The 14,572-nt window shown below is 57.3% G+C and overlaps 1 protein-coding gene across 1 annotated transcript; it reads right to left on the reverse strand.

Annotated features, from left to right (window-relative positions):
* Window positions 1-1,348: 1,348 nt before the first annotated feature.
* On the reverse strand, window positions 1,349-13,513 carry PRR22 (proline rich 22). The gene is made up of 11 exons (XM_086627487.1): window positions 13,507-13,513; window positions 13,073-13,110; window positions 12,156-12,317; window positions 11,923-12,027; window positions 11,523-11,742; window positions 10,740-10,978; window positions 10,312-10,469; window positions 9,773-9,929; window positions 9,499-9,628; window positions 9,156-9,296; window positions 1,349-1,884 (listed from the first exon to the last, which is right to left on the reverse strand). Exons 1-11 carry the CDS (start codon window positions 13,511-13,513, stop codon window positions 1,349-1,351), a joined length of 1,893 nt encoding a protein of 630 aa, XP_086483613.1.
* Window positions 13,514-14,572: the final 1,059 nt, after the last annotated feature.

The raw sequence follows: 14,572 nt of genomic DNA on the forward strand, positions 1-14,572 counted from the left end.
AGAGACGGGAGCCATGAGATGGCACCTCCGCTCTGGCCCCAGGAGCGTCCCCTGGCTGCAGGGTGGGTCCTTACCTCGGGGGGGCAACATCTCTGGTGGCCCAAAAGGCTGAAAGAGCCACGGTGCCAGGCTGGGCTGGGAGCCCCACGCAGAGAGCTGCGCTGCTGCCCACGCCATGGTCCGTTCTGGCAGTTGGGCACTAAGGACTCTCTGGGTGTTCCGGGACGGAATGTTGGGGCTCCCTGTGTTCTGCCCCTCCTCCAACTGCCACCCCAGCTCCTCCTGGAGAGGGAGAGGATTCCAGGGGCCGGGGTGGCCCTGGCCCCTTCAGGTGGCCCTCGGGGGCTGTAGGTGCAAGTGCTTTTTGCTTTAAATGGTGTTTTTCAAGGGCAGAAAGAACAAGTTCCTCCAGCCGAGCCGTGCGGGGACCTGGCTCATCCCTGATGAGATGCTGGGGCTGTTTGTGCTCTACAGGACCCCAGCGATGGGGTTGGCATCAACAAACTGACATGTCAGGGGTGGGGTGTTCGGTGTCAGATGGTACACGCTGACTTCTGCTCCCTGCTCTGCAGCTGTCCCATCTTCCCCGTGTGTTTGGGACACTCGGTCCACCTTCTCCTGGTCCGTAGTCCCTGCACGCCCGAAACCGCAGTCGCCAACCTATTTGGATCTCTTTTCCGATTGTTCCCATCAAGAGGGGAGCCTCATTGTCTCTGTCTCAGCCCAAATCAATTTGGTTGCAGCTGCTCCGGTAACAGGTTTTTCCATCTTGCCCTTTGGAAACGTTTTCAAGCCAAACCCAGCTGAGGTGCGGGAGGGCTTTGTCTTTCCACCATGGATGGCCCGTGGGAAGAACTGGTGCGTGCTCCTTGGACGGCTGCGTGACGTCGTGCCTTCCTCCTGCTGCAGACAGGTTTTTTAATTAGGATTCAGTTTTCCCTCCTCCGAGTCTTGTGGCTGCTTTCTGCGTGGGGCCGTGTCCGTGAGTCCTGCAGGGACCCGTCTGTCCTGGCCCCCCCGCCAAAGGGCTGCTTCCCTGGGGAAGGGGCCATGGGACTCCCCCTGCCATGGCCCGCCCCGCTGGCCATGGCTCAGCCCTGGGGGTGGCTCGGTGCCCTTCGGGGCTCACTGGCTCAATGGGGCTTTGGCACCTCTTGGGTGACCTTTCCCGGTGCCCCATCGCTCCCTCCCCCTCCCACACAGGCACGGAGCCGTTCTGGAAAAATAACATTTAATGGAATAAAAACACGATAGAAAAGTTCCCATGAAACATAGTCTAACCGCCCTCCCCCACCCCAAAACACCCCATCCCTCCTCCCCTCCCACCCCCAAGTCCCCCCATCTCCCTCTAATTCCCCCAAGCCACCCCCGTGCTGCCCGCCAGAGCCCTGCGCTTGCCGGGGGGCTCTGCCCAGGTGCTCGCCCCCCGCTTCATCCCCCGCCGTTGTGCCGTGGGAGGCTGGGACGGTGGCAGGTCCCAGCCCGCGTCCCCCCACGGCTCCTGGGCCTCCATCCCGCGGATAAACTCATCGATGTCCAGGATGGCGTCGCTGATCTCAGGGACAGAGTACGACGGGGAGAGGAGTTCGTCGGGCAGCTTGAGCAAGGTGATGTAGGAAGGGGGTACCGCTACGCCGATGCCACCAGTGTCCCCAGGCACGGGGACACTGGTGGCACTGTCCTGGCTGACCCCCGCTGCCTCAAGGGAGCACCCGAAGAACCTTAGTGCCTCTTCGAGTGGCACCTCCTCGGGCAGCTCAGGGCCACCAGCCGGGTCCCCCTGGGCCTGATGGTGGGGGGCAGCGGGGCGGCTGGGGGGGACATCTCTGCCAAGGGAGATGTTGCGACGGTCGAACCAGCTGCTGCACGGTGCCATTTGCAGCCCTGTGTGGGTGAGGGGGAGCCGTGCTGGGCTGGGGGGACCCTCCAGGGGCACCCACCCAGCCAGGGGGGACAGTGGGGATGCTGGGAGTGCCCAGGGGTGCTGAAGGTGCCGGGCTGGCAGAGCAGACAGGGGTGCCGTACCTGCTGGTGGGGCCGGGGGGGCCATCCCCACTGCGGGTGCCCAGGCTGCGGGGATACGCTGTTCCTGCCCGGGCAGGTGGCACAGGGTGGCTGAGGCTGGGAGAGAGACGGGAGCCATGGCCGGCGGTCACCTCTGCTCTGGCCCCCAGGAGCATCCCCGGGCTGCAGGGGTCGGGGTGGGTCCCTACCTCGGGGGGAGAAGGTTTTGGGGAGTGCAGAAGGCTGAAGGAGCCGGGGCGCTGGGGGAACCTGGGGTCTGCGCACTGGGAACTCCAGTCGTGTCCGTGCCATGGCCCGTTCTGGCACTTGGCTGCTAAGGACTCTGTGGCATCTCCCAGGACGGAATGTTGGGGCTCTGTGGTGTCTCCCAGGACGGAATGTTGGGGCTCTGTGGCATCTCCCAGGATGGAATATTGGGGCTCTGTGGTGTCTCCAGGGACAGAATGTTGGGGTTCCTGGTGTTCCGCCCTGCCCCCAACAGACTCCCCAGCTCCTTCTGGGGAGGAAAAGGGATCCAGGGGACTGGGGGTTCATGGGCCCTTCGGGCAGCTCTCGGGGGTTGTGGGTGCAAGTGCCTTTGACTGGAAGCCTCGGGCCCTTCCCAGAGCTGGGCTGTCCTTGGGATCCATGGGACTCGATGGAAGGAGTCGCACACCTGGAGTGCTGAGATGGGCTCGGGCAGGTGTTGCACTGGATGGAAGGGAGAGGTTTGATGGTGCTGCCCTTGCGCTCAGCGATGACGTGGTTGAGAGCCGCTGGGTGAGCGTCACAGGGTGAAAAACAGCAGATGTTGTCAAGGGTGTCTGCTCCCCATCGCCCGGCCGGGATGCCAGCACTGAGGAGTTATTCTCTAGGACATGAGGAGAAATCTCAGGACTGGTAGCCCTTCTCCTTAGGGCAGGTGTCAACTTCCCAGACTGCAGCTGGGAATACCATACTGCTGCGATGAGCAAGTCGGCAGAACTCCACAGGTTTGTGGGAGAGAACTTCTTGTCCCAAGGACTCCGGGAGCCAACTAGGAAAGATGCCCTCCTCGACTTGCTAGCTGTGCGTGGAGAAGGACTCATGGGAGCAGGGATGGTCTTGGCCGCAGTGATCCTGAGATGGTTGAGTTCACCACAGTCAGTATCACGGGAAGGAAGGAGAGCAGAGTTGCTCCCCTGGATTTTGAGAGAGCAACCGTTGTGCTCTTCAGGGAGGTGCTGAGCAGAGACCCCTGTGAATGTGCTGGTTTGAGCTCCGGAGGCAGCGAGTGCCGGTCAGTCTTTAGGAGCCCCTTTGAGAGGCTGAGGAGCAGGCGATTCCCCCGTGGGGGAAGCCAAGCGAGCGGGGCAGAAGGCCAGCTGGGCTGAGCGGGGAGCTCCTCGCAGAGCTCCAGAGGAAAAAGGAATTGTACCATCTCTGGAAACGAGGTCGGGCTTCGCAGGAGGATTCCAGAGCTGGGGTTCATATGTCCAGGGAGAAGACACGGAAGGCCGAAGCTGGAGAAGAGGTGAAACTGGCCAGTGTGGGGTCAGACACCAAGACGGGCGTTTTTATGTACGTTGGTAGCGAGAGGAGGTGTAAAGAAAACATTGGAGCAGTTGCTGCGGGTCATCGTTCGGCTGAAACCTCTGCTGGTCGGTACAAGTTTGCTCCGTCTGCAATTAAAGGTAAAACTTTCATGTTCCCGTCGAAACAGCTTTCCGCTCTTCCTCAGGCTCCGGGCAGGGGCTGCCTTGATTCGTGTGGAGTGGATCCGGGAGGGAATTCCTCCCGCTGTCCCAGTTTTTCTCTGGGTTTTTCTCTCAGCGGTTCATCTCTCCAGGAACGGATGCAGACTGAATCTCCAGGTCGGAAGTTGTGTGTGGCGTATCCAAAGGCCAGGGAGCTGCTGGTCGAGGTCCCTGTGTGAGGATGCGAAAAGGCACAAAAGAGACAGCACAGGATCTTTTGCCATCCCTTCCCCCTCCATGTGCCCTGATCCCTCTGGGTTCCTGCCCGTGTCACTGGATGTGGTTTCCCGTAGCACACTGCAGAAGGATTTGCTCCTTCCCTGACTCGCGGGGTAATTCTGATTCTCAGGAAGGCGAGTCGTAAAACGTCGGCTCAGTTGAGCTGGGTTTGATGACACAATTTTGAAATTGGCCTTTGAAGAGTTTGGTTCCCTTTTTCTCCTTTTTCACTGGACTGTGGCCTCTAACGGGCGTGTAAATCCCATTTCACTTGCAGAAACTTTGACTCTCCCTGGATGCTTCCGAGAGAAAGTGTGGCCCATTGTCGGAAGCTCGCCCTGCAGGGATTCCAAATCTGGGGGTTATTTCTTGGAGCAATGCTTGAACAGCTTCTCCAGCCTGACTGGTGTGGCCTCCCAGGAAGGCTCCCAGCCCCCCTCCCAAAGTATCTACTCAACCGAGTAGGTATTTGTGCTGTTTATGCTTTGGTACCTCAGGGAAATCTCTTTGCCGGTGCTCCCCGGGAGCGATCCCCCTTTTACATCACCTGCAGGAGGTTTTTGTTGTATTTTGGGGTTATTTACACAACCAGTTTGGCATCTTCTTACTATTATATCTGCATTGTTTGCAGTTTTGCCCCTAGCCAAACGCTGTACGTTAGGGTTCGATTTGAATGTCTGGAGATCAGCAATGGTGATGGAAGGGTAGAACGCTTGTGGGTCAAAATAAGGGGAAAGACCAATAGGGCTGGCATCACAGTGGGAGTCTGCTATAGACCACCCACCCAGGAAGAAGATGTAGATGAAATATTCTACAAACAATCAGGGGAAGTCTCACGATCACAGCCACTAGTTCTTGTGGGTGACTTCAACCTACCAGATATCTGCTGGAATTTGAATACAGCAGTGAGGAAACAGTCCAGGAGGTTCCTAGAGTGTCTGGAAGACAACTTCCTGATACAGCTGGTGAGGGAACCAACCAGGGAAGGCTCTCTGCTGGACCTGCTGTTTGCCAACAGAGAAGGACTCATTGACAGTGTCAAGGTTGGAGGCTGTCTTGGACATAGTGACCATGAAATAATAGAATTTTCAGTCATAGAAGCAGTAGGGAGAGGGGTCAGCAGAGCTGCTGCCTCGGACTTTGGAGGGCAGACTTCAACCTTCTTAGGAGACTGGTTGAAAGGGTCCCTTGGGAGTTGGTCCTGAAAGACAAAGGGGTCCAGGAAGCCTGGACAATTCTTAAGAGGGAAATCTTCAGAGCCCAGGAGCAGGCTGTCCCAGCGAACCGCAAGACAAGTCGGAAGGGCAGAAGACCAGCCTGGCTGAACAGAGAGCTCTGGCTAGAGCTCAAGAAGAAAAAGAAAGACTATGACCGATGGAAGAAGGGGCGAGTCACTCACGAAATCTACAAGGATTCTGGGAGACGATGCAGGGAGAAAATTAGAGAGGCAAAAGCCCGGCTGGAGCTTAATCTGGCAGCCAACATAAAAGACAATAAGAAAAGTTTCTACAAACACGTTAACAGTAAAAGGAGGGTTGGGGAGAATCTCCACCCCTTGCTAAACGCAATGGGAGAAATAGTGACTGGGGATGAAGAAAAGGCTGAGGGACACAATGCCTTCTTTGCTTCAGTCTTTAATGGCCAGACCAACTAACGGGTGATGTGCCTCTAGAACCAAATGGTGGAGGTGGAGAGGTTTATCAAGGTTTCTGTCGAGAGCAAACGGTAAGCGAACTGCTGCACAGCTGAAATGTGCAGAAGTCCATGGGGCCAGATGAGATCCACCCAAGAGTTCTAAGGGAGCTGGCGGGGGTGCTCACCAAGCCACTTTCCATCATTTACCAACAATCCTGGCTAACAGGGGAGGTACCAGCTGACTGGAGGTTGGCAAACGTGACGCAGATCTACAAGAAAGGGAAGAGGGAAGACCCAGGGAATTGAAGTGGTTCAAGGCCACGTTGGATGAGGCTCTGAGCACCCTGGTGAGTGGAAGGTGTCACTGCCCATGGCAGGGGGGTTGGAACTAGATGGTCTGTGAGGTCCCTTCCAACCTAAACCGTTCTATGGTTCTATGATTTTTCAAAGTTTATCTCAAATGATGTTGCCTCTGCTCTTCAGGAAATACCTTTTAGAGGCTGAAGAGGAAGAGGAGGAAATGACTCAGCATATGGAGGTCTTCCCCAAAGCTTTCCAGTGTCTCTTCTTGCTCCTCTGTACATCAGGGTAGGGCACAAGGGGCAAAGCACCACCACCGTGCTTTAAAAAGTCATCCTGCATTGCTACCAGCCACAAAACGCTTCTGATTTGCTCTTTCTCTTCTCCTCTGCCTTCAGGCTGTCAGAGCACCTGGACCCGCGACAGTCGCAGTGGTTGACCAACAGACACTGGATCTCGGATTCAGTGACGTCACTGCTGAGAAGTGGGTTTCTCAGCTACCTGAGACTTGGGCAGATGTTTGTTGGCTCACCCCTGCTCAAGCTGGCACTCTTGGCGAGAGGAGAGATGAAAACCTTTGCTTCCCCGTGCAGCACCTTCGGGCTGTTTGCTCCTTTCTGCATCACCAAGAGAGCAAGGGAAGCCCTTCAGAAGGGCCTGAGGACATCACAAAACCACCCGCCACGTAGCCAGGTGTATAAAGCCAGAGTCTCCGTTTTGTCAGCTGGATTCAAACCATTCCTATTTCTTCAGTGGTGCAGTGACTGCTGTCTAACAGACAACAAATAGAGCTGCTGCTTCAAAGCCCATTGAGACCAAACTCAACGCTGCGCAGCTGCTGCACCAGGTCCTTCAAAGGCAAACGCCAGAGTCCATGCTGGCTCCTGCAGCCTCGTGTAGTTACAACTGTTTTGGCAGCGGCCATGGAGCCGTGAAAGAGAGAAGGGCTGGGCGGTTTGTACAAAAGCCCATGAAGACGCAGATTTTCCATAATTCCAGGTCAATACCGCCATCCCTGCAACTGCCTTGCCTCAGGATGCCGGGGTGGGGGCACCAAGATCCTGGGGTGAACCAGTCTCGCCATCAGCCCGGTGACCCTCTGCACCCAAAGCAGAGATGTCAAGTCAGCAGGAAGGGTGGTGGTGGGCAGGGATTTTGCTTCATCACGACACCTTTTTGAGCACAGCCTACCCAATGTGGCCTGCCTAAGTTTCTTCAGACCCTGGGGGTGTTGAGTGTGGACAGTTCCAGAGTGGCCCAGCACCATCCACTCACGCTGTCTGCTTGGCCCTCTGGTTTGCAGAGTATTTTCAGATTTCTGGGGAGGCCCTTGCAGCAGAGGACTCCTTGATCCGGACCCTTTGGCTGTGGTGGGCATGTGAGAACGGGAAAGGGACAGGAGATGGATGGGTGTCATGATAGTGTGGTCTTTGAATGCAGAAGAGCCTGCCTGCATGGCTACCGATTCTGGGAAGCTCCATTAGATGTGTTCACTGGCTCGTCACACTATTTCTGGAGCTTCCTTTAAAAAAGACAAGTTGTTGTATTTTGGCAATATAACCCCTGTACCTGTAGTCACACAAAGCCCACCGAGGACGTTTGGGGTGACCTGCCAGTCTGCTGAGAGGCTTGGCAGAAACAGAAGTTCCTTCCGCCCTGTTACGATGTCACAAGTGATGTCAGCATGAAGGATCAAGTAGAAATGACAGTGAAAGCTTGGTCTGATGCTGATGGCCCCTGCGGAAGTGGTGCCACTCTCCTGGGTCTCCAGCTGGCACCACCCTGGCAGAAGCTCTCAGCGTTGGCCGTACTTGGGGAAGCAGCACCATCTATTTGCAGCACTGTTTGATGAGCACCTTTGTAGAGAAGACAAGGTGGCCTCCACGGTTGGGTGTCTGTGACCCATCAGCAGGGCTGGAGATCCCACACTGGAGCCAAAGGCTTGGTGTAGCATCCTCTGCTGTCCTGGGTCCCGTTGGCTTAGACCTTACCTCCAGGCACCTCCCTGCAGCCCAAAGGTAGCACCCAACACTTGCTCTGAATTTAGGGCTACGAGCATGAGCTGCACAACGCGTGCGCAGGGACCAGGGGTGGGAAGAGGCACGAAGGGTCTCCAGATGGGTCGGACAGCCCCAGGCCAGGGGTTTCATCTCCGCTTTGGCTCTCTCTTTCCAAAGTAGGGTCTGCCCTTCTGCTCCCACCCATGGACACGAAGACACCCACCCTGAGGCCCACAGCCGCCTTGGACAGACACCAGCCCATTGGGGTCCCAGAGCTGTCAGGGCAGGGGACAGAGGTGCTGGGAAGGTGTTGGCCTCACAGCACCAAGGTGGAGCAAGCCAGCCTGCTCCCAGTTGTGCTCTGGCTGGGAAAGCTGTCCCCACCTCTGCCCTTCCCCACCTCTGTGGGGAGAAGCTGGGCGAGGGGCAGGGGGCTGGAGCTGCCTCCAAACCAAGCTTAGCACCTCTCAGGGTTTGAAGCCCATGCCTTCTGGGTGACAGCAGTGACATAGGACCAGCTTCGCCACAGGCTCGGGAGAAATAAAAGAGCACTGCTTTATTAAACCTTCTGGACAAAAGGTACAATGGGTGGGTTGGGGCATCCAAAGCTCTCGTGGAGCAACTGCTGCTACTTCCTGCCGCTCTTCTTCTTGCTTTCCATCAGCTGCAGCCCCTTGGAGTGCTGCTGGCATCCCGGAGAGCCCTCGCACCAAGACCTTGGGCACAGGCACTGCCAACTGGCTCTTCCACACCAGCAGCCCAGGGAGACCTGCAGGCCCTGGTGATGCCACCGCTGTGGCCCATCTCCAACACTGCTGGGGCTTCCCACAAAGGTCTGGAGCTACGGGTGGCGGGTACAGCTCCCGCTTTGTTGAAAAAAGGTGGTGAGCTGCCAAAAGCTCATGGTCTCCTCCAAGAGCATCCGATAGGAGGAGGCAGAGCCAAGCACTGGTTATTCTTCACAACCAGGTGATTTTGAAGATGAGGGTCTCCCTCCTTGTCCCACAGCATTTATCCTTGCTCCTGCGGTGGTTCGACACTCACCACCCCACCAGCTGCTGTTGTTCTCCCACATCCCCACCTAAAACCATCACCCACACTCAAAGCCTTGGAGACAGCCAAGGTCAGCCCCAAGGTCTGGATGCAATTCCTGGGTCGGGGTCTGCTGGGACAGCAGGAGACAGGCAAGGACGCTCAGAAATCCCAGTGGGTAGGGGCTGGGACAGTCGCTGTGGGACGTGTCCCTGCTGTGCTCTCCTACCTTGGATGCTACTGCCTACGCCCTCCAAGGAAACCTTCAGGTTTCGTGGGTCATTCCCAGTTGTTTTCTCCAGAAAATTCCTGACCTTCACAAAAGTCTGTGAAAGACACTCTGGCTTAATTACCGAAGGGGAGGCGGGTGCTACAACCCAAGAGGTGGCCCCCCTCAATGTCCCCCAGGGGTGCACACCCCACAGTGCCCAGTGCCACCTGAGGCTGAGGTGCTCCATGGCTCTTCCTCGGGGCCACCTCCATCTTCCCAGCTGGGAGGACAGCTTGGGATGGGCCATCCAGGAGAGCCCTGTATGGGTCCCCAAAGACCACAACAGGGACTGAGCCCCCACACGCCTTATCGACCTCATCGAGGCTGTGGCTGTGGGGAGGCAGGTCAACCACCAGCTGCATCAGGTACTGCAGCTTCTGCTCACAGTGCTGGAGCTTCTCCTCCACCCCGCTGGCCTTGGCAGGATCGTCCTGGAGTAAGAGAGAGAACAACCATCTTGGTGGGCAAAATGAGCCACTTGCGGTGATGGTGGCCGCACCAAGTGTCACCGCGCTGTGCCGTTGCACCACCAAACACTGCCCAGGGCCGTGCTCGCCCCAGCACCGTGCGGGTACCTGGCCGGGCACGGTGATGCCAAGCTGGATGAAGAGGTTGTTGATGCCCATTTCAATCTTGTGCAGGAACTCCTGGTTCGTCAGCATCTGGGCTCGCATCTGCTCCAGCCGGGCCTCTTCCCGCTGCAGGTTCATCCTCAGCTCCTCCTCCAGTACCCTGCAGCCAACCACATTCACATCCACACAACTGCACAGGGGTGCAGAGACACCCCAAATCTCTTACAAAAGCTGCTCAGGTTGTCCCCCTGCCGACCAACAACTGCAGAGCAGAGATGCCACCTGTGACCCAATGCTGCTGGTACCACTCGCCATGCCAGGCAAGGAGCAAGGGTCCTGCTGCCACAGTGGGAGCTTTGGGTGCTCTGCCAGGACCAGAGCTCGATCGGGGAGCACCCTGCTCTGAAAACCTCCTGGTGCAGGATGGGTGGGTGGCCACAGTGGGACGGAGGAAGGGCTGCCCTGTTGGGACACTCGTGATGCACATGTCCCTGTCAAGGGTGGTGGACTGGTTGACACGGCTGTCCTGAGGCCAGCAGCACCTGGTTGTCTTGGGGGGCTTGTGAAACTTCAGCTCAGCCTGCTTCAGCTCCAGCTCCTTCAGTGTCTCCTTCAGCACCTTCTTCTCCTTGCACTCCTTGACATACTGCTCCAGGTCCACGAAGGATGACTTCCGTGCCAGGAGGTTGCCGGGGATGTCCTGGCCGAGGCAGAGCCCAAGGACTCAGGCCATGTTGCCCTGGCAGGGTGCGGGATCCGGGCCGTGGCCTCAGAGAGGTTTCTGCACCATGGACTGCTGCAAGCTCATGTCATAGAGAAAAGCAGCTCCATCCCTCCGCGACAGATGGACTTTGGGGGGCTCCAGGGGCAGAGCAGATAACCCTGCAACGAAGCAGGGTGAGCAGAGAGGTCTCAGCTCCCTGGGGCTCCGGCAGCCCCCGGTTTTACCGGAGATGGGTTTTTACGTTACCCAGAGGTGGGAGCACTGCGCCGCAGCCTTGGCCTTCTCCATCTTTTCCATCACCTGAGCCTCATGCTCCTTCTGGGGCTTGGTGGCCTCCAGCTCAGTGTTTGTGGTGGGAGGGAAGGGCAGGGAAGGATGCCTGTGGCTGTGCCCACCCCCCACCCCCATGGCACCCCCCAGGCCCTCACCCACCAGCGGGTCCTGCCACTGCAGGGTTGGGAAGTTCGTGGCGGGCTTGCACCTTGCTTGCTGCAAGGACATTCATCGTCATGCCCCGAGCTGCTGGCACCCTCACGAGCTGGCCTTGCAGCCCCGTCCACCCATGGCAGGGTTGGCAGGACGCCTGCGCCGTGTGCCCCCAGCTCACCGCTCTCAGTTGCCTTTCGCCGAGTTCCGTGAGCCAGAGCCCACCAACGTTCACCTTCTGGGTGGCAGGGAGTGGTGCCTGAGCTCACTCTCTGCGAGGAACTGGGCTTCAGTCTTGGCCATGTCCTCCTGGAGAATATCAGGGAAGGGAGAAGTGGCTGCCAAAGCTGGGATGGACCTTTGTGAGCCAGCTGAGCTCCTGGAATGGCCAGCGTCAAAAATGATCCCCATGTGAAGGGGCTGGGTAGGGAACTGGGAAGGAGGGAGGGCAGGGAGGGCTGGAGGATGGAACATGCTGCCTTCACCAGGGCTGGTACTTTGGGCAGGTTGTCCCCAGCCCCAGGGCAGCCTGGCCGAAAAGACCTAGGAGGAACTTTGGAGGCATCTGGGTCCTGTGGGCAAGCCCAGCTCAGCCTCTTTTACTCTTTATTGCAGGAAGACTCACTATCCTGGGTGTATGGTGCTGTCTGTGGGCTCTGGAGGGTGGGAAAGGGCCCCAAGGTGCCCTGGACCACCTCACCTTGGTTGCAGCAGTGTCTTTGAGGGCCTCCAAGGCCATAAGCTCCATGTCTTCCAGCTCCCCGTGGTACAGCTCGGCCATGTCGCACAGAAGGTCCAGGTGCAGAGGCACGTGGGCCAGCTCCTGGGACACCAGGAGCCCCAGTGTGTCACCTCACTGAGCCCCAGGGCTCTCTCGTGCTGTGACAAGGGATGGAGGGAAGCAGAAGGACCCCGCTGACCCAGGAGGGCGTCCCCCCTTTGGCACCTCATTGCCTTTGCAGGGGGAGGGGGTGGGATGGTGGCACAGTGAGGAGGAACTCACCTTCCTCAGGACATCCCGCACCATCAGGTACAGGGTGGTCACCTTCCGTCCAGTGTAAACTTTCATGACCGTCTTCTGAATGCAGTTCTCCAGCTGGTGAACCACCTGGGGCAGAGACGGGGGTGGGAACATGGGGTGACCCCGTGTGCTGAGCCCAATGCCCACCCGGGCGGTGCAGGGGTTGGATTAAAGCCCCCCTGGGTGCTGCCAGCCCAGGGAGGGGCCCTGGGTACCTGTGCCTGGTGCCACTTCTCATCCATCTCGGCATCCCGCAGCTGCTGCAGCCACCTCTGCAGCTTGTCCCGGGCTCGGCTCCGCTGCCGCACCTGGTACAGCAGCATGTTGCACGTGTTCACCCGCTGACAGATCTCAGCCTGGAGCTTCTCCTGGGACACCTGGATGGGCATATGAGTGTTCACCAGGCTGGAGGCAGGGCTTGCAGGGCACCAGTAGGAGAAGGGGGTCCTGCCTCAAAAACTCCCCCCAGCGAAGAGCCGGGGACACTGGGACGTTGCTCTGGGACGTTGTCACTCCCTTGGCAGGACGGGGTCTGGGAGAGCTTTGCTCCGAGGGGCTGGCTGGGGTTGGGCAGGGGTGGGCATCTGCTGATGGCAGTGGTGGGTCGGGCTTAGGGACTCAGCGGAACGCAGACCCGGGGCTGGGCGTCAATAAAATCCATCAGGGCCCCAGATGTGGATGCTGGCGGAGAGCGGTGGCCCCGCTCTGTCCCTGCAAGAGGCCCCGGGGCAAAGGCAGCTTTGCAGGACCAGCACCTCCATCTCCACGGGCTTATAACCAGGTCACAACCTTGGGACAGGCAGTGAAGGGCAGAGACAGCGTCTCCCTCCCAGAGATGCAGCTAGATCCCGCAGGAACCTGGGCAGCCCCGGGGATGTGCAGGGTGGAACGGTCCAGGAGCAAAGGATCTGCTCAAGGAGCTAAAGGAGCACCTGCACCGATGGGCCCTGCGGTGGAAAGTGACCCATGGGACCACAGGTGAACACCCAGTGTCTCACTGCACCAGCACTGCAGGGTCGTCCTTGCGCCAGCACCAGGTCCCTCCACCGTGTACCCTGTTCTTCTGAGTGTCCCCAGAGCCCCAGCCCCCTGCAAGCAGCCCGTGCCTGCCAGATCCTGCTGTTATCTCCACTGTTTCCCTGGCCAAGGCGATGCCCAAGTCCTTCTGTGCTCCACAAGCCTCAGATTAATTAATAGGCAATTACTGAGCTCTCTGAGGTGGCCGAAGGCAGGGCGGGCAGCACAGATCCCAGCTCTGTTTCCCATCACCATGGCTACAGCAGCTGCAACCCACCCAGCTGGTGGGTGCCCTCCAGACCCCAACACCAACAGGGCGAGGACAATTTCTGGGAAAACGTGTAGAAATAGACCCAAACACGCTCCCAGCGCTTGCCTGGAAGCTGTCAGCCTATTTCAAATGCCAAGAGGAGTCCACCACTACCCAGACACCCACCTTCGGAAATCTGAGTTCATTAGTCAGGGAACACTTGTGCAGGGAGCTCAACTCCTGTTGAAACGGGCAAGAACAAACCAGCTGCCAAGACTGGTATTTATTTTGATGCTTACCATACATTCTTGCTCAACTACAAACAAGACAAGGAATGCAAACATGTACAAAATCGAGCCCCCTCTTACCAGAGAAAAATCGTAATGTTCAATTTGTGGAAAAAAACTTTGTAAGGAAATTGCCATCCTAGCACCAAGCTCGTAATCAGCTTAGAGTTTTTCTGTAACTCCAGATCTGTGCCCTGCAGCCATCCTACTGTGCGCGCGGTGTCGAGCATCGAAAACAAAGAAATTACAGGATTATGAAACCAATTACCGACACAATTTCATCTGCGGCTCCTACTCAGTGTCTCGTTTGCAGATTTGCGAACTGAATGTTAACGCTACTGGCCAGCGACAAGCTAAACACCAACATCATCATCCTCAGTGCCTCCTAAATGATGCATGAAGACATGGGCATTTGAAAGACAAGCAGCCGAGGGCTGGTACACACGAGGAATCCTGCCCGTCTGTCCATGCATGTCCACATCTCCACACTGAGGCTGCATCCACGTTGCAAACATGGTAATTATGCCACGAAACTTTCCCAGGCAGCGTTTGAACACTGTGGACGACTACCCTGGGGGCAAGAGAAAGCATTTTAAAATGCATCTCCAGTCAATCTCCATTTCACTGGTCCTCAGCAAAACTCACACTCTATAGTGGCAAGTCCTTCCAAAATTACTGAAGAAATTGAACCAAGCCTTGCACGAGCTCATGTCAATAGACCGCTGCAGAAATCAGCTTCCTTGAGGAAGCCTTTGCCTAAGGATCTCCTTCCCCAGGTCCTCCACACCTGACAGGTCGAACCTCTCCTCCTCCAGCTGACTTCAACTCTCCCTGCTGAAACTCTAGAAAATTCACAACACGTTCATGGTGCCAAGGCACAGGTCCTGTCGAGAGCACAAACCAGAGCTCTCTGTAATTGCCATGTAGCAGGTGGAGTCACACGCTTGAAAAGCAAGCAGCAAACAACCAACACAACACATGCTCATCCGGGGGAGATCTACTCACTGGCTGCCTGCAGCTCCCAAATTGCTGCGTACTATCCGCATGGAAACAGATATGGAATACTAAAGGCTCCTTA

Source organism: Tauraco erythrolophus, chromosome 28 (assembly GCF_009769465.1).
Source record: "Tauraco erythrolophus isolate bTauEry1 chromosome 28, bTauEry1.pri, whole genome shotgun sequence".
Taxonomy (NCBI): domain Eukaryota; kingdom Metazoa; phylum Chordata; class Aves; order Musophagiformes; family Musophagidae; genus Tauraco; species Tauraco erythrolophus.

Coding starts and splice junctions, on each gene's coding strand:
- PRR22 (XM_086627487.1), bottom strand. Junction 12,028..12,155: donor AGAAGTGGCACCAGGCACAG/GTACCCAGGGCC, acceptor TCTCTGCCCCAG/GTGGTTCACCAGCTGGAGAA. Junction 9,930..10,311: donor AAGCCCCCCAAGACAACCAG/GTGCTGCTGGCC, acceptor GGTTGGCTGCAG/GGTACTGGAGGAGGAGCTGA.